The 18,313-nt window shown below is 42.6% G+C and overlaps 1 protein-coding gene across 2 annotated transcripts; it reads right to left on the bottom strand.

The window, feature by feature from the left end:
• Positions 1 to 6,755: 6,755 nt before the first annotated feature.
• On the bottom strand, positions 6,756 to 18,011 carry LOC110070390 (uncharacterized). 2 transcript variants are annotated; one of them, XM_072988320.2, is made up of 6 exons: positions 17,400 to 18,011; positions 15,412 to 15,479; positions 14,861 to 14,987; positions 12,809 to 12,876; positions 12,362 to 12,488; positions 6,756 to 9,592 (listed from the first exon to the last, which is right to left on the bottom strand). In XM_072988320.2, exons 1-6 carry the CDS (start codon positions 17,434 to 17,436, stop codon positions 7,968 to 7,970), a joined length of 2,052 nt encoding a protein of 683 aa, XP_072844421.2. In that variant the 5' UTR covers positions 17,437 to 18,011; the 3' UTR covers positions 6,756 to 7,967. The 2 variants fall into 2 exon arrangements, with proteins under 2 accessions (XP_072844421.2, XP_020633723.3); XM_020778064.3 differs by having other exon boundaries at positions 17,547 to 18,008.
• Positions 18,012 to 18,313: the final 302 nt, after the last annotated feature.

Here is an 18,313-nt window from a genome sequence, read left to right as displayed (position 1 = left end):
GCATACATTCTTGCAACTTATCAAGACTTGATTTGCAAGCAGATACTTCAAAATACAGGAGCAATATACCATCAAATATTAGGAAGAGTGTTTTAAGTTGCATTCTAAAATATAGGAGCATCTTTATTAAGAGTCAATGCTCTTTTAAAACTGAACTTGAAAAACAAGAATGTGTAGCCTATTAAGGAAAAGGATAAACTTCACTGAAAAGAAAAAACATAAGCTTTAAAAGTTGTAAAAGCTTTCTTATTAATAGCTGAAAAAATATGAAAGTTCTCCAAATGAGACAATATAAAATGAAAAGCATTATTGCACCCCTAAGGATGTTATTAACACATACAAATCAGTACAAAATATTCTCACCCAATTTAGCCAGATTCCACTTAAAAGTAAAATAGGCCTGTGGGGATTAGTTTTGGTCAACCGCAGAATAGCATTGGAAGGTCATGTGCATCTTAAGGTTATCAAACTCAAAACTCCTGTTTTCAGTATGTTCTTGTTTTCGGAGGAATGCCATTCAAGAGCACAATATGTTATAAGAACCAATGTTTAAAACCAACTCATCTGGAGAAAATTTTGGCTCAAAGTGATCAAATATTGCTTCAAGTCTATTTAGAATGTTACTCGTTTTGCAGACTGTTGAATAACCTGGGTCAGATTGCAACACTCATTGCAGTTTATCACTAATTTAATTAGCCACTTTCCCCATTGTCTGCTTTAAATCACCTTTAGTTTGTTTCAGAATTTTCATTCCATCACAAAGTTCCATTCCTCCAGTTTCGAGGTGAATTATTTCTCATGAAGTCCACTGAAGTTAGTTTTTTTAATATACCGAGTTTCCAGCCAAGGTTTCAGAAAAGGAATCTTGCACAATTTTGATGGAGGAATATTCCCAACAGTCAAATTCATTTATTCACTAAAAAGAATCATGATTTGTGGAATAATACATCATCATATCCAGCCAAGTTCCCCAAGGTGTCACAACAGGTTGGGGAGGGAAAGCCAAAGTAGGAGCAATTTCTTTGAACTTCTGTACCCAAAGTGGAGCTTTAATGAACATTTTTTTTCTGATTTGCAATTAGCTTTTATATATCAGGATAGTTGCTTCAGATCTCTTCAGCCACTCTGTGTAAACCATGTGCTAGGCATGTGATATGGATGATTTTTGGATAAGGAGTTTTAAGTCCCTTGGCAGCCTTAGTCATGTACAGAGTGGCGTCTGTTACAAAGAGGAGGATGCTTTCCCTTTTTATACCATCCAGCCAGAATACTTTCATAGAATTGTCAATGAGCATAGCAACATTTACTTTTTGTAGAATTTCACATGTTAGAAGGAATACTTTACTGGGTTTGTCACATTTCAGAATGTTAATAATAACATTAGGTAAATATCTTCAATTTCATTTGTTTGATTTTCGGCCAGCTGATCGGCAGTTTCAAAATGGCCACCGGGTAAAAAAACATGGCTCCCTGCTCTTTTCTGGGACGGATTCCTTGCTGCACAGGCAGCAAAAATGGCCACGCAATGGAGGATCTTCACTGGACGGTGCGTTTCAAGCCCCTAGGAACACATTAATTGCATTTTAATGCGTTTCTATGGGCTTTTTAATTTCGCATTATGACATTTTCGTTCTACAGTGATTTCGCTGGAACGAATTAATGTTGTAATGTGAGGCACCACTATACCAAATCTGAACTGGACCTTTTCTAATTATCACCTACCCAAACCAGTGTTGAAAGCAGCATGTACATCCATGTACCACCTTTGGCAGCCCTAAGTTTACGTAACAGATAACCTTTGGCAGCCCTAATTTTACATAACAGATAAAAGTGAGGATTATATTGATTTGAACAACACTCTCTATGTGGGATGTAAGATCACAAAAGCAGATGGATCAGAAATTGCTGATGGTGCTAGGGCTGCCTTAATAAACTACCCTATTGCATGTCTATTTAGCCAGCTGGATGTTGTCCTTGGGGAGAGAGGCTTATTGGTCAAAGCAACAATTGTTACCCATACAGGGCCACAATAGAGCTGATTCTGAACTATGGTGCTGAAACCTCAGAGCAGAGATCTGTTTTGCCCAGCCACTGCCCTCCACTATTAATATGATAATATATGGCGTATGGTCCATGCCATGAGGGAACAGGCTGGGTAGGTGGGACCCGTCAGCCCTGGAAGGCAGCCCATCAAGGAGAAGGAAAACTCTGATTTCAAACCCCCACTGAGGCGCCACCATCTCCATCCATGCCACGAGGGAACAGGACTGGTAGGTGGGACTCATTCAGCCCTGGAAGACAGCCCATCTAGGAGAAGGAAAACTGACTTAAAACCTCTACTGCCTTGTGGCTATATTCACTGATAGAAAAGGCTTCAGGAGTTAACATCGAGGCAAAATCCGGAGCCGGAGTCCCAGAGGCAGTTCGTGTCATTCTGTCAACTCCTGTGGGACTATTTCAGTGACGTGGAGAGGGGGGATTTGCTGCTTGGGTAACAGCCTATCCTCCACATTTTACCCAGGCATCGTGCCCTGGAGAGGACACCCCAGCTTCACGTACAGCGTCAAAACACTAGATGCTGTTCCAAGTCCTCCATACAGAGCACATTACCATAGTCTCTCAAGACTGAAGGATGCCTATGATATGGGGTATTTGACAATATGATTGAAATTAATCACAGCAGAAACATCCTCTTCGACTACATGTGAAGATGAACACCCTGCAGATATTAAATTTATTACATCGAAACAAGAGCTTTTGAGATGTTTACCCCTCAGATCTGCTACCAAAGAGCCTTATTACTAAAAGACCTGTGGGGATAGTGAGCACTATTGTTTTCAAAGTGTCCTGTTTAAAGTTGCCGAAATTTTCCTGTTCGGGGGAAGATGTGCAGGACCACCAATGAACACCACCTTTAAAGAAAAGAAAATAGGCAGGACTCTTGAGTGGTTTCCTGTGACTGAAGCCGAGCCAAGTAGAGACTAATTTAATCTCCTCTCTGAGCACATGGATGAGTAGTCTTGCTCTCTGCCTGTTCAGTCATTGGAGCAGACAGGAAAAGGAACTGATTTAAAGCACGATCTGCCAGGGAGAGAAGTCATCCACAATTTTATCTCTCTCCCCCTCCCTTTCTCTATTCCAGTTTCCTGGAAATTTAGGTAAAACTGGCTGTACTCACAGGAGGCATAGAGGGGAATCGAACTCACACCTCCTAAATTATTGAGCTTTCCAGCCAGCTTTAGGCAGGAAAAGGAACTTGTTTAAAATTATCTGCCAGGAAGAAAAGACCTAAAGCCTCTACAATTTTTTCTCTCTCCCCCCATCTCCCTCCACTCCCGTTTCCTGTGCCTCAGATTAGTGGGCATCCTTGGCTTTTTTCTCTGATTGAAGGCACCTATCTGTTTAGTCTTGGTACTGCAGTTTCCCACAGAGATTTTAGCTATAACTTTGAGCTGTTTTGCATCCTACTGAGAGTTGCCTGTGTAATTTTGGCTTTTTACACAATTGCTGCATCTCCTGTAGAGTATACTCTGTCCTGCTTCACACACCAGCACCTGCTCCCCCAGATCCCTTTTTTTCAGAAAAGAGAGACTGAAACGGGAGACAGAGAGGTTAATGGCTGCTCCCTGAAAACCCTTAAGCGGCCATTTGCTTTCAAAATAGGCAAAGCCAATTCTACACCATTAATTTGTTTTAAAATAGCTTATTAAAAGAGAAGTATGTCTTTCTTTCAGATACTTGGGATTTTTTTGATATTTGCCTGTGTGCTTTTGTCTCTGAGGGAAAAAAAGGAGCAAAAAGGAATGTTGATGAGATGATTTATCTGGGAAGTTTGAGGGGAAGGCTCGGAGTGATGCCTAACAGACAGGTGGAACTTGGGTAGAACTGAGACATAATGAAAATGATGGTGAAGCCACGAGGGTTGACCAACAGGAAAAGAAGACACAACAGGGTGAGGCAGAGCTGACTGAGCCATTAGCCAGGTTGAAGCAGATGCCTCAAGAATATTCAGTATTTGCCTATGAGTTTTTGTCTCTTTGACTGCAACCATGTGCTCTGCTTCAAGCATGTGGGTCTGTTGGAAGGGATGATGGTTTAGTGGAAATGAGCCACTTCTTTGGTGAGAGTAACAAGGTGTCTATAGCTGCTTTCTCTCACAGGGAGCTTATGAGTGAGAGTGTGTGTGTGTGAAAGTGAGTGAAGAAGGTTTGTGAGGCTATTTAGCCTGGAAGTGTGAGGGGAAGGCTAGGAGTTCCACCTAACACACTAGGTAGAATGAAGAGACACGATGACAATGGCTGTCAAGACAGACGGTTGCCCTGATGGAAAAGAAGATAAAATATGTAGTTTGAGGCTGACTGAGCCGTTAGCCAGGTTGAGGCAGTTGGAAGTGGGTGGCAGGGATAAGGAGCTTCATTTGTTACCACCACCCTCCGATTCCTCACCCTATCCAGTGTGTGTTTTGGCAGGAGAGCTCCTTCTGACAATGGCTTCAGGTAATTGCCTAAAAAGCAAAAGAGGAGTAGGGAAGCGTGCCACTTCTATGCCACCACCTAGTGCTTAAAGCACTTTTAAAGAACTAGGTAGGATTAGCTTCACGAAAAGAAGACTGAGAGGAGACCTGGTAGCAGTCTTCCAAAATCTGAAGGGTTGCCACAGGGAAGAGGGCATCGATCTATTCCCCATTGCGCCTGAGGGTAGGACAAGAACCAAAGGGTGGAAAACCCATCAGAGGGAGATCCAACCTGGAAAGAAGGAGGAATTTCCTGACGGTGAGAACCATTAACCCATGGAACAGCTTGCCTCCCAATGTTGTGGCTGCCCCATCGCTGGAGGTTTTCAAGAAAAAATTGGATAGCCATCTGTCCTTGGGCAAGGGGGTTGGACTAGAAGAACTCTAAGGTCCCTTCCAGCCCTACGACGATTCTATGATGCTAATAAAGAGGAAGTCTTTGTTTTCTAACGGAATACGGGAGGCTCTTTTAGAGAGTCAGCAAGAGTCAAGTGTGTGTGTAGGGAAGGGAAAGAGTACCTGATGCACAAAGGAAGCTCTTTGAAGAATTTGACACCCTGAAAAACAAAACAGTTAGGAAGCACAGCTGTGCCTCTGGAGCACTACAATCCGTATCAGTGCCTTTGACATGAAAGTGAGGCATGAGGACAGCAGCCAGAGGCTTCGGGAAGCACAGTGGTGGAGATTGGCAGGTCTGTGGGTGGAAAGATTCCTGTCATTTCCCAGGTGAGGAGATATGTATATAATAATTGAGGAAAACATAATCAGTGGATCGCTTTTCTTGGAAATATAATACCAAAAGACTAAAAATAGACCTGGAATGCATCCTCTGCCTTCTCATTCGACAAACCAGGTACACTGTATAGGCTAGAAGGCATATTTTCAAAAGATCAGTTTTTGCCCAAAACACATTTCACGATTATTGTCATTATTATAAGAAAGGGAAAGGAGGGCAGGATTAAAAGCAATCCACAGTTAACTCTGAAAAAAAGGAAACATCAGTAATTGTGGAGTTAAGGATATGGGCCAATACATGACACCCTTTTACCACAAAAGTATCCAGACAAAGCGGGCCACTATAAAACATGTCTTCAGATACAACTGAAGCAGGGAGATCTTTGGACCATGGAGTGACTGGCTGTGTATGTTTCGCTTCCCAGCCCTGAAGTAGGACCTTCTTTACCACAAGAAGATCCACTCGCATAATTTGTCTCTATATCCCAAAATCACAGGAGTATAATCTAAGAGAATCTGAGCAATCATCCAGGATCTAAGGCTTTATCCAAAAACAAAACTAATGTGAACCTTGATGTGCAGTTAGAAAAAAGCCACCAACGGGCACCTCCTGAAAATTTCAAGAAGGTATCATGCATGTGGCATCACCCATATCAAGGTGAACTACTCAATTACTGTAGTTCCTAAAATGGTTAAGTGGTGTCCAATATTATACTGATGTTTCAGAAAACTGATTTTTCCATCTAAATCAGTGGTTCTTAACCTTTCTGAAAGAATCGCGCCCTTGAGCCATTGAGGAAGTTATCATCGCCCCCTCCCCCAACATAATGGTGATGCGGCGGCACTGGATCCGCTGTCAGCACCAGCTCCTCTGGATCCGCCTGCCGGATCTGCTGCCAGTACCACGGCTGCAGTTGCCTTCTCAGGTTTGGCTCGCTCCATTGCCCCCATATCACCCACCTTCTGTTCCTTCGCCCCCACATCACCCCTTTTCATTCCATTGCCCCCCCCTGAAAAAATGAAATCGTCCCCTAGGGGGAAATATCGCCCAGGTTAAGAGCCACTGATCTAAATCAGTGATATTGATGCTAACATGGCTTCCTTCTGATTAAGTCGAACAGAACATGCTGGCCAGAATCCGACTGTTGAGGTATCCTGGTGTAGATGTGGTGGTGTAAATTACAGCAGCAAATTGCGACTTAAGTAACACATTCATGCTTGTATCCCTCATTGTGCATCCATTTCCATGAACTGATGCACGATAGGAGATATTTTCATCATTGCATTTAATGCAAGCGTAACTCAGGAAGAGGTTATAGGCTACTAATTTCCATATTTTGCTTATCTCAATAATTTCAGCATGGGATTTCCTGCAATCAAAGAGCCATTTGGTGTGTTCTTCATTCATTCATTCATTCATTCATTCATTCATTCATTCATTCATTCATTCATTCATTCATTCATTCATTTACACTGTCCATCTGGTTACTAAGGCCACTCTGGGTGGTTCACAACCAAATAAACCAGTATAATATATTAAATAATAGCTGGAAAAACATAACAATATAAAAATTAAATAAAAATACCAGTCAGCTGTTAAACTAAAAAGAGAAGAACACGAAAACGATTGATAATGCAAACTTAAAGCATAAACATTAAAACATTGACACAGCAAGATGGCAGAGCTGGTAGTCTAAGATTGAAAGAAACTCTGTGCTGTTGGTACAGTATCTGGAAACGCCTGTCTGAACATGGTCTTTTTCCAGGCGTCTCTCGGGGTCAGTGAGCTCAACCGCCCGGCCTGGGATGATCAAGTGGGGTAGACAGATTTCACTGGAAGAAGGCGCTCTGCCAGGTGTCGAGGCCCAAACCTTTTAGGGCCCTGTATGTCAGCATCATCATCTTGAAATTAGCATGGAAATGCATGCAAGGCAGCCAGGTTGGGGAAGATGTGGTGGTATTTACTTATAGTGTTGAGTCCAACAGGACGCCCAGACTGCAAACCTCATCCTTAGTGAAGAGAGCAGCCCCCACGAAAGAGAGGAAGGCCCAGAAACCACAGACACAAGTCAACTCTCTTACGAAATACAAGGTATGAAACCTGCGCAAATCATTTCCCACACTCCTGGCATTTGTAAGGTTTCTCTCCTGGCTCACAAGCCATGAATTGCAAGCAAAATATTTCCCCCACTCTCCTGTGTGGAGTCTTTGGTAGCTTACGAAGAGTAACTTGTAATGAAAACTTTTCTGAGAAACTTCATTTACAAAGTGCTTCTTTCCAGCTTGGGCCCTTTTGTGACACATAAGCTTTCTTCTGTGTAGATTATTTGGTGTTTGGCATTGGGTCCAGCCTCTTCTCCTTGGGCAGAAGAAAATATCAGACACACTGCTAAACAAATGTGGCCACTGTTTGCTCTGGACCAGGCTTTTATGCTAATTCCTCCATCGTCTCCCTATGTGTACAATGTAACGCAAAGTTCTGGACACCAACATTAACAGTTAAAGCTTTGGTGCCTTACTCACAAAAGGCCACTGTGCTTCTCCCCACATTTTGTTCGAGCCAAGAGTTGCCAGGTCATCCTCTCATCTATTATGTTCTGTCTGAACTCCCTGAAGTCTCTCAAAGGTACAGAAAACATTTTTCTACACTCCTGTCATTTGTATGGGCCTTCTCCTATGGTGACTGCCTGGTGGTTCATAAAAACTAGAATCTGAACCATCAACAAAATGTTTTCCATATTTCAGAGATTTGCAGACTTTCTCTCCTACATTGCTTCTCTGATGTTACACACTCTTCACATTTGAATGATTTCCTTCCATTATGGAATGTGTTATGACTCACAGGGCTTGAATTCTGAGCAAAAAATTTCCCACACTCCTGGCATTTGTATAGTTTTTCTCCTGTGTGGGCTCTCTTGTGATTCACAAGCTGTGAATTGCGAGCAAAACATTTCCCACACTCCTGGCATTTGTACGGTTTCTCTCCTGTGTGAACACTCGTATGCCTCACAAGGTTTGAACTGCGAGCAAAACATTTCCCACATTCCTGGCACTTGTACTGTCTCTCTCCTGTGTGGACTCTCTTATGACACACAAGAAGCGAATTGTAAATGAAACATTTCCCACATTCCTGGCATTTGTATGGTTTTCCTCTTGCATGGACTCTGTTATGACTCACAAGCTGTGATTTCTGGGCAAAACATTTATCACATTCTTGGCATTTGTACGGTTTCTCTCCTGTGTGCAGTCTCTTATGTTTCACAAGGTTTGAATTCTGAGAAAAACATTTCCCACATTCCTCGCATTTGTACGGGTTCTCTCTTGTATGGACTCTCTTATGACTCACAAGCACTGAACTGTTAGCAAAACATTTTCCACATTCCTGACATTTGTACGGCTTCTCTCCTGTATGGAGTCTCTTATGTTTCACAAGATTTGAATTTTGTGCAAAACATTTCCCACATTCCTGGCATTTGTATGGGTTCTCCCTTGTGTGGACTTTCTTATGACTCACAAGCTGTGAATTCTGAAGAAAACATTTCCCACATTCCTGGCATTTGAATTGTTTCTCTCCTGTGTGGACACTCTTATGATTCACAAGGTTTGAATTTTGAGCAAAACATTTCCCACATTCCTGGCATCTGTATGGTTTTTCTCCGGTGTGGACTCTCTTATGAATTGTAAGCCGTGAACTATGAGCGAAACATTTCCCACATTCCTGGCATTCATATGGTTTCTCTCCTGTGTGGACTCTCTTATGACTGAAAAGGCTTGAATTGTGAGAAAAACATTTCCCACATTCCTGACATTTGTATGGCTTCTCTCCTGTGTGGACTCTCTTATGAAATACAAGGTATGAAATCTGAGCAAAACATTTTCCACATTCCTGGCATGTGTATGGTTTCTCTCCTGTGTGGATTCTCTTATGACTCACAAGCCGTGAACTGCGAGCAAAATATTTCCCACAGTCCTGACATTTGTACGGTTTTTCTCCTGTGTGGACTCTCTGATGGATGAGAAGGCTTGAATTCCAAGCAAAGGATTTCCCACACTCCTGGCATTGGTATGGTTTTTCTCCTGCGTGGACTCTTTGATAGCTTACAAGGAGTAACTTACAATCAAAACTTTTCTCAGATACTTCATTTACAAAGTGTTTCTTTCCATCTTGGGCTTTTTTGTGACACATCATGGCCAAATGTTTTCCACATATGAGGGGTTCATAGGGCTTCTCTTGCACACAGCTTTCTTCTTCTATGTAGGTTCTCTGGTCTTTGGCAAGCTCTAATTTATGTCTAAAATTCTTTTCACTTTTTAGACATATATATTTCTCCCTCCAGTTATGTCCTGTGAAAGAGGAGAAATGAAGAAAAGACTGAACTGAAGAAACAAGTATTTACAGGGCAAAAAGACTGTTTATTGAAGTGAATTTTGATTCATTAAACTAACTCTGCAATTAGTCCCATCCTTTTTTTCTTTTAATTTTTGCCATGACATCTACACCCAAATCTAGAATTTTGAGCCTGCTGATGATTAAGGATATTATAATGTTGCCTCACAAGATGATTGCCTTGTGGGACGATTAATCTGCAAGATGACTGGTTTTTGCAATCGCTGTTGCGCTTCGCAAGACGATGTTTTCTCTGAACAATTTTCGCAAGACAATGATTTTTCCTCATTGGAACACATTAAATAGATTTCAATGCATTCCTATGGGAATCCCCATTCCGCAAGACAATGTTTTCTATGGACAATTTTCGCAAGACGATGTTTTTTCCACTGGAACACATTAAATAGATTTCAATGCATTCCTATGGGGAATTGCGTTTTGCAAGACGATGTTTTCACAAGACAACGTTTTTCGCGGAACGAATTAACATTGTCTTGTGAGGCACCACTGTAAGCCTTTTGTCTGCACTGTGCAAACTCTGGATCTCAGGGTGTAGGTGAACCTAAAGTGAAATGGGAGCAAAAAAAGGGCTCACTCCTTCTAACAAAGGTACCCCTAAAGTAACTTGGTGCAGGCAACTGTGTTATTTTAACTCATTACACCCTCTCTCTGTCCCAACTATTACAATGGCTAGGTTTGTGAAAGACTTTCTTTAGTCATCACCATAATAGCTTCTGCTGTATTAGATGACCTAGTCGATCAGTTGCCCGATCTCATAGCAGAGATTTTGGCTTCTTCCCATTTTTTTTTTGTTTCCTGTTCTCCAATGGAGAAATACACTTGAGTTTTTTGGAAAGGGGAAAGCAGGAAGGGTCAAGAGGGAGCCACAGTGAGGCACCACTTCTGTTTGTGTAGTTTCAAAATTTGTAATCTGAAGAATGTGTAATCTCTGGAACAAGAGAAAAATAGCTTGCTCCTCCTTCTATGTGGCAACCCAAATATTTACAGAAAGCTATCAACCCTTTCAATCCTTTCCTCTCCAGGAGTAACATCCTCAACTCCCTTAACCACTTTTCAAAAACTCTTTATTGTTTGCCTTTTCTCGACATGTTCCAGCTTCTCACTGGCTTCCTGAAATGGTGATATGCAGAACTGGACACAGCATTCCAACAAAACTCCAGTCAAGGCAGAACACGGTTCTACTTTTCTATGATCCATACAGGATATTTCTATGGATGCAGCTTAAAACTGTACTAGTCTTTTTCACCTCTACATCATGTGGCTGAGTCCTACTAGCATTTGCAGAATGAAGGCCTGGAGATCCAGATTTGAAATGTTCAGGATAAGGGTTTAAGGTACGCAATGGAGGCAAAAGGCTTTAAGGGAGGATTTCTACAGGAAAGAAATGAATAAGGGGTTGGTGAGAAGGGTCATCCTGTATTTTAATGCCAGATCCCTTGAAAGTTTAACTAAAACTATGCCACAGTGATGGGAACTAGAGAATTTGAAGAGACTCTTAACCCTGTTTTCGCTGTTATTACAACTCACACTTTAATAAATAGTTCTCACTTGTTTGCAGCTGTGCTGAATTTAATGGTGTCTCTAGGGGAGATGGATCTTCCCATGGGGAGGGGGGACTACCGGGCAGTGGCAGCCAATGTGGTGCCTCTCAGTAGGACAGGGGTCAGTAGGGCAGGGGTCCCCAAACTACGGCCCGCGGGCCACATCTGGCCCACCTTGCTTTTTTATCCAGCCCAGCTGGCGAGAGTGAGGGCGTTTGGGAGTGCAGGCGTGTGGGATTGCATGTGTACGTGCGCGCACCTTCCTTTGGCCCTCAAAAATGTGGAGCATAGATGATGTGGCCCTCTTACTGAAAAGTTTGGAAATCCCTTGTCTAGGACATTTAAGCCAGGACAGGTTTTGCTATTATTACTCTCCACCTCAGAGAAGTTGTTTGCACAGCGCCAGGGACCTTTCAAGGTAGTAAGGAGAACACTGGTTTGTTGTTTTTTTATCAGATAATGCCTGATTTTAAAAAATGCCCCTCCACAAATTCCATGTAAATCTGTTTAAGGGTGGCAGGACAGGTAAGCCTTGTCTAGAGATGTTGAAGAAGCAATGTTAGGGCCAGAAGCTACACTGGCTAGGGAGAGAATGAGCATTTGGTCCTGGAAAAATCATTTATTGATGTCACAGAAAGTTCAAGAATGTTGTCTACAAGACTTTGGGGGAGTCACAGCTCATAGAACATACTACCACGAATCAGGGAGGTAGTAAGGGCACCAGCACATAATTGGCCATAATATGGCATAATTGGCACATAATATGGCACATAATTGGCACATAATTGGCCATGACAATTAAGAAAAGTAGTAGAAGATGAAGTGAACGTCATGCTAAAGTTAGGAGATGATAGAAATGTCTTGAGCCCTTGGAGAAGCCAAGAGTTTGCCCAGTCTGGCATTAAGGATCCCATGTTGCTCCAACACAGATATATTATTTAATTTTTTTATTGTGTAAACTCCTTTGTCTGTTCATTTATATGTCTACTGTTACATGTCTGTTTATTTATTATGTTGTGAACCACCCAGAAGAGTGCATTGCACTAATGGGGCAGAATAAAAAAATAAAATAAATTGCATTAAATAATCCTGCTATTGTTACTAGTCTTTATTGCACTGGTTACACCTGAGATTAGCATCAGCTGGAGAAAGAAGGGGCCTTACCGAGGGAGGATATCGTTTGCCAGTTCTCCTCCATGACTTCCTTGTGCAGGGCCCTCTGGTCAGGATCCAGCAGCGCCCACTCCTCCTGGGTGAAGGACACGGCCACCTCCTCAAAAGTCACTGGACCCTAAAAGTGAAAAAAGAAAGCTGACCTTCTTCATAGGTTTTATGAAGATAACCTCCTAAAACCAAGACAACATTTAGAAGCGCCTGGCTATTATATTACATGTTTTAACTTCCATTAGAGGCCATAACAGCCTTTCTACTGGAGGACAAATTTACCAAGGGTGACTGGTCACTTTGGCTACATTTTCTCTCTAGGAAGAGAAGCAAGACTGAAGAGAGGTTTTAATGAAAAAGGAATGGCCAGACGGATTCAGGAATGGCGTGCTTGAATATGCAGAGATTCCAAAACATAAGGTGCCTTTTAAACCTCCTTCTCTGTACCTGATCTGGTTCAGCTCCATCCCAAGGAAGAGGGGAGGAAACATTTGTTGCTGGCCTCCATCCAGCCCCTGCGGGAGAGACCAAGGAGGGTGAGAAATCAGTCGTGTGAGCTTGTCTGAGATTAAGATCATCATCCTACAAATGCTTGCTAAAAAACTAAACCCTTGGGCACAAGAGGATTCATATCCCAGTCAAAGGCACTGGTTCCCAATGTAAAAAGTGCCCCCTCCCCCAGGAGAGAGAGAGTGTGTGTGTGTGCCAATGACGTTTCAACAGGGATACAAGACGGTGAGATTTACTTTAATGAACTACTATTAATTTTTTACTTATTTCAAAGTATGAAAAGCAGTCTGGAGGATGCCCGTGGAGAGTGACGTACTACACCCACCAGATTTTTTCCATCCTTTCCCAAGAAATACAAAGACATGAAGTCTCTACCTTGCTTCTTTGACTCCACACTCTCCAAAATGGGTGGAATAACAAAACAAAACAAAACAAAACAAAACAAAACAAAACAAAACAAAACAAAACACTACTACTACTACTACTACTACTACTACTAATAATAATAATACTAATACTAATACTAATACTAATACTAATACTAATAATAATAATAATAATAATAATAATAATAATAATAATAATAATAATAATAATAATAATAATAATAATAATAATAATAATATATTATGGTCCATTGCCAGGAAAATAAGAATACATTATTTAGATAAACTCACATACTGTAATATGACAGACATTGGTCAAGACATGTCACCCTCAATGCACCTTCTGGCTCTTTTATGATATTAAAATTGAAAAAGAAGTTCTAAGCGAGCCAGTGGCACTGAAGGATATAAAAGCTTTTAAAACATCACAGCAGTCACATGGAATAAGCTGAAATTAAGAGGCACATATAACCATTAGGATACCACCCAAATTCTCTTAGAAAGTAAAATTAAACAAGAAATCTCTAATGAGGGTGGGGACAGGGATGGAAAAGTTGGTGAGGTCTGACTTTTGTCCCCAAGCCTCTCTTTCCCAATTTCTGTTGGTGCCCAAGGCGGAAAGACTGGATGTCTCAGGACACAAACATCTCCCCCGGCTTCAGATGTGAGGTTGATGCTCCCTCCCTCTGTATCTCTTGCCCCTCCAGCTTACGATTCCTCTGCTCTTCCTGATGCAGCAGAGGCTCTTTCTTGCCTGATTTCTGCTCCTTCTTACACTAAGTTACTTTTCCACAATTAAGGAAAAAAGAGACTCTTTTTTTGGGGGGGGGGGTTTATTACTCATGTTAAATGATTCTCAGTACTGATTTTATATAGCGCTTTTAATATGATACGTGTTTAATTCCTTTTCACTAGTTGTACGCTTATTGCTTTCAGTTTTTAAATATTGTCTTTTTAATGATGTAAGCCACCTAGGGTCCTTTAAAGGAGAAAGGTGGGATAAAAATATTTTAATTCCTAATAAACTGGAAACTGATTTTTTTTTCCGTTTAAAACGTACTGGATGACCGTAAAGAAGACATAGAGAAGCACAAGGGCTTCTCAAGAGTAGAAAAGGGGATGTGATGCCAAAACTTTTTGGAACCACTGGTTAGGGTGTGGGAAAGGTGATCCTATTCTGTTTCCTGATGAACTATGACACCGACTGAGTGACACAGAGCCATTCGGTCTCTCTCCGACAGACCTCCCTCACTGAGGATAAACAGATGAAGAAGGCAGCTCTGAGTGTCTCAAAAGAAATGCACTCAAAAGAAATGTGGGCTATTAATATAACAAGTAAGTACCAATCATTGAAGTATGCAAGGTTAAATACTGATGTGGGTCGGGATCTCTACTATCTTCAATTTCTGCTTTAGAGCTTTTCTGTTTCATATGTGTGAAAATGCATTTGGTCTCCTGGATTAATGAACTAGGTAAAAGGTTTTGGAAGACTGAAAATCAGAGCACTGGGTTGAAGCATTATGGTTGATGTTATTGTTATAAGTCCTACTCGCACTGGTATGAAGAGAGATTAGCATGAGCTGGGAAGAAGGGGGGGCCTTACCAAGAGCGGACGCTGTTTTCCAGTTCTCCTCCATGACTTCCTGGTGGAGGGCCTTCTGGTCGGGATCCAGCAGTGCCCACTCCTCCCAAGTGAAGTATACGGCCACCTCCTCAAAGGCCACTGAACCCTAAATGGAAAAGAAAGCAAGGCCTCCTCATAGGTTTCCTAAAGACAACCTCCTGAAACCAATACAACAAATCAAGAGAAGTCCTGAGAGAGAGAGAGAGCGAGAGAGAGAGGAAGAGGGAGAGGGAGGGATTCACAGCAAGGCAATAGGACAGGAATTCTTACTGTCCCCACATTCATTCATGAAAAACTTAGAGCACCTCACAGATCCTGGACCTTTTCAAAAGTGAAGAGAAACAAAATCCTTCCCCAGTTGCAACAGCCAATTATTATAGCTATTGCTCTTCTCTGCTTGGAGAGGACCATGGCATCAGTCTGGTATGTAAGCACTGCAAACGTGGAGCATTTCATTGAAAAGCCTCATTCAGGACTAAAATGGGAGAATACAAACGGATTCACATATCTTTTAATCCTCTTCGTCATACCTGATCTGGTTCAGCTCCATCACAAGCAACGGAAAAAGGGATCCTTGTTGCTGGCATCCTTCTGGGCCCTGTGGGAGAGACCCAAGGGGGTGGGAAATCAGTTGCATGAGCTGGTCTGAGATTAAGATCATGATCCTAGAAATGCTAACTAAAAATTAAATCGCTGAGCACAAAAGGGTTCACATCGTAATAAAAGGTACTGGTTGCCAAACTAAAAACTATGCCTCTTTGAGGAAGTGTGTGTGAAAGAACTGTCAAGAGAAGTCCAAGACTGAAGTTTACTGAATGGCCAAAGAAATTTTTTTACTGAGTCAAGTGAGTTTTCCAACAATTAAAAACACTAAACTTCAAAAATTCTTCTGCATGTTGGATAATATTTTTATTTATTTCAAAGCATTCAGAAAAATTTGAAGACGACCCGTGGAGAAACATGAACAGGGCTTGAAAAATGCACTCATCCATTCATCTGTGATGAGTGAAAAATGCTGCTTGACAAGTCACAGCTTCCTCCCTGCCTGCCTTCTTCCCCTCTGCCTGTCTCTCTCTCTCTCTCTCTCTCTCTAATCCTGCAGTCCTCCCCTCCCCCCTCCCATTGCAAAAGGAAAACTGCCCTGGTGTGCGGTCTGGTGAGTGGCTTAGCGGGCCATGGGGTGAGAGATGGGCTTCGTGCCCATCTCTACTCGAAACCTAAAGTAAGTTCCTATGACAGGAGATCCTTATAGAAAAAGGAATCCAAAATGGGTGGTAATCTCAACAAAACAGAAGGGTCCTTCAGCACATGGCTTGGTGAATCGTTCAGCATGGATTCTCCCCAAGTTACTGCCCATGATTTCTGTGCTGCAGTCTGTAAACATAGATGGGACTTTTGATTTGACTACGGTTTACGGAAGATCCTACATAAAAATCATGTGGATCATGATCAATGAGGCCCTCTGCCTCAGAGCCATGGGTTTGGAGAAGGTCTGACATAAGAATCAGATGAAATTGTGAGGATCAATTTTTTATTTCATGGATCTATCTTTTGCTTCCTTCCTCTGATCTCCTTGCTCACTCTTTTATCATTTCCAGAACCTTTTCCTCTTTCTTTCAAATTGCAGTGAGACGAAAGAGAAACAGCCTCACCTTTAATTGTAAATGGTGGAAAAAACAAGCTTGGATAATTTTTTGCCTTTCGTTTAGGCTCAGAAGGGCTGGCTGGATAGCTCAATGGTTTAAACTTTAGGGATCTGGTTGTGAAGCCACAGGTTGGGAGTTCGATTCCCCTCCTGGGAGATGAGCCAGCCTGTGTAGGCTTGGGCAAGCTGCACAGGCCCAGAAATGCCCCCAAGAAGAAGGGAAAGAAGGAGAAACCACTTCGGAGTATTCTCTACCTGGAAACGGTCGTTATAAGTCAAAATTGACTTGAGGGCGCAAGATGATGACTTGATTAAGGAGCTGGGAGTGGAAATCCAAACTGCATTAAACCTGTATTTCCGATTGATGTTTGCAGCCTACGATTTAAAACAGGCTTTTAAGAAGACCCAGACTTCTGCAAAGACCTTTGGGGCTGTTCTAATTATATCAGTGCACATCCTGATGAAACCTGGTTTAGATCAAAAGGTGGGTATTTGGGGGTGGGGTTGGTTTGTTCTTCGTGGTCCAGCACTGGTCTCTCCTGCCCTTGTCGCCTGAGGTTCCTTTTAGCAAAGGAAGGAGCAGGGTTTTTCTATAGTGCCAGCTTTGACACTCAAGCTGGAAAAGTTACAAAAGTGGAGTGGGTGGGTGGGGGTCGAATATACTTCCTCTCTCCCTCTTTTTTTTTTCTTCACCTCCCCCCCCGGATGTCGGATTTTGTGGGGGGGGGGAGGAAGGAAGGATCTCTTGTACTGGACCCTTGATTCCTATGGGACTTGCATTTCAGGTGGTCTCCCTTCCCTCTGGGTGGGGTCTTGACCCCTAACATTCCCTCCCACCCCCGCCCCGAATATTAATTCCCCCCAAGCACAGACCTGTGCAAAGCCAAGCCCTTTGCAATCCCCGTGCCATAGAGAAGCCCTCGTGGTCCCTGGGTGTGTGCGGGGGGCATGTGGGGCTTTAAATCCTCCCCAAATATCTGCCCCTCCTCGCCTTTTGCCTCCCCCGCTCCGCGCGCCCACCTTTCTTCTTCCTCGCGAGGAGGGCCCGTCGCCCCCGGACGTTCACGGAAGACCATAGAGATAAAGTGGGAAACGTAGACGTGCTGTTCTCATTTCCGGTTCCTCAACGATTATAACGAAAGGGAGCCACTCCTCTCATATTTTCATAGTTCTATGTTCTCTCTCTGCTCCGCTCCAAAGGGAGGCATTGCCAATGAGGAGCCGGAAGTGTCGGGTGGCTGCCCTGTGTGTGCAGAGTTGGCAAATCTTTTTTTTGCGCAGAGCGTTGTGTACCATTCCGTCGCTTCAGACGTGGGGCGATCCTATGAATGAGCGCGCTTCCAAAGGTCCTGACTTCAACAGCCCTGTTCAGCTGTTGTAAACTCAAGCCTGTGGCTTCCTGTAGAGAGTCGATCCATCTCGTGGCTGGTCTTCCTCTCTTCAAAGACTTTTTACATGCCACCGAGTTCCTCAGTTTCTGTCCAGGACATAAAATGCAAAGAGATGCATTATCACCCTTTTGAAATAGAAAGCCTTTAAAGTACAAGCCCAAGATCCTGATATACATCTGGTTTTAACCTTGCGTGCTCCAATAGGTATTTACTATTCGTCGTATTTATTTATTATATCCTAGCGTTCTTCTAATGCGCTTACAGTTGTCTTCTGAATCCTCACTAGACTCATCTGTAGGTGAAATAGAGCATGAGAAAGGAGTCCATGTTTTCAGGCACAGACTGGCATATGAGACACATATTGGCATCCCTGAATGTTTCCATAAGAATGAAGCT

This window comes from Pogona vitticeps, chromosome 2, assembly GCF_051106095.1.
Source record: "Pogona vitticeps strain Pit_001003342236 chromosome 2, PviZW2.1, whole genome shotgun sequence".
NCBI lineage: Eukaryota > Metazoa > Chordata > Lepidosauria > Squamata > Agamidae > Pogona > Pogona vitticeps.
The sequence above is the reverse complement of the archived record's forward strand: the minus strand, read 5'-3'. Positions and strand labels throughout refer to the sequence as shown.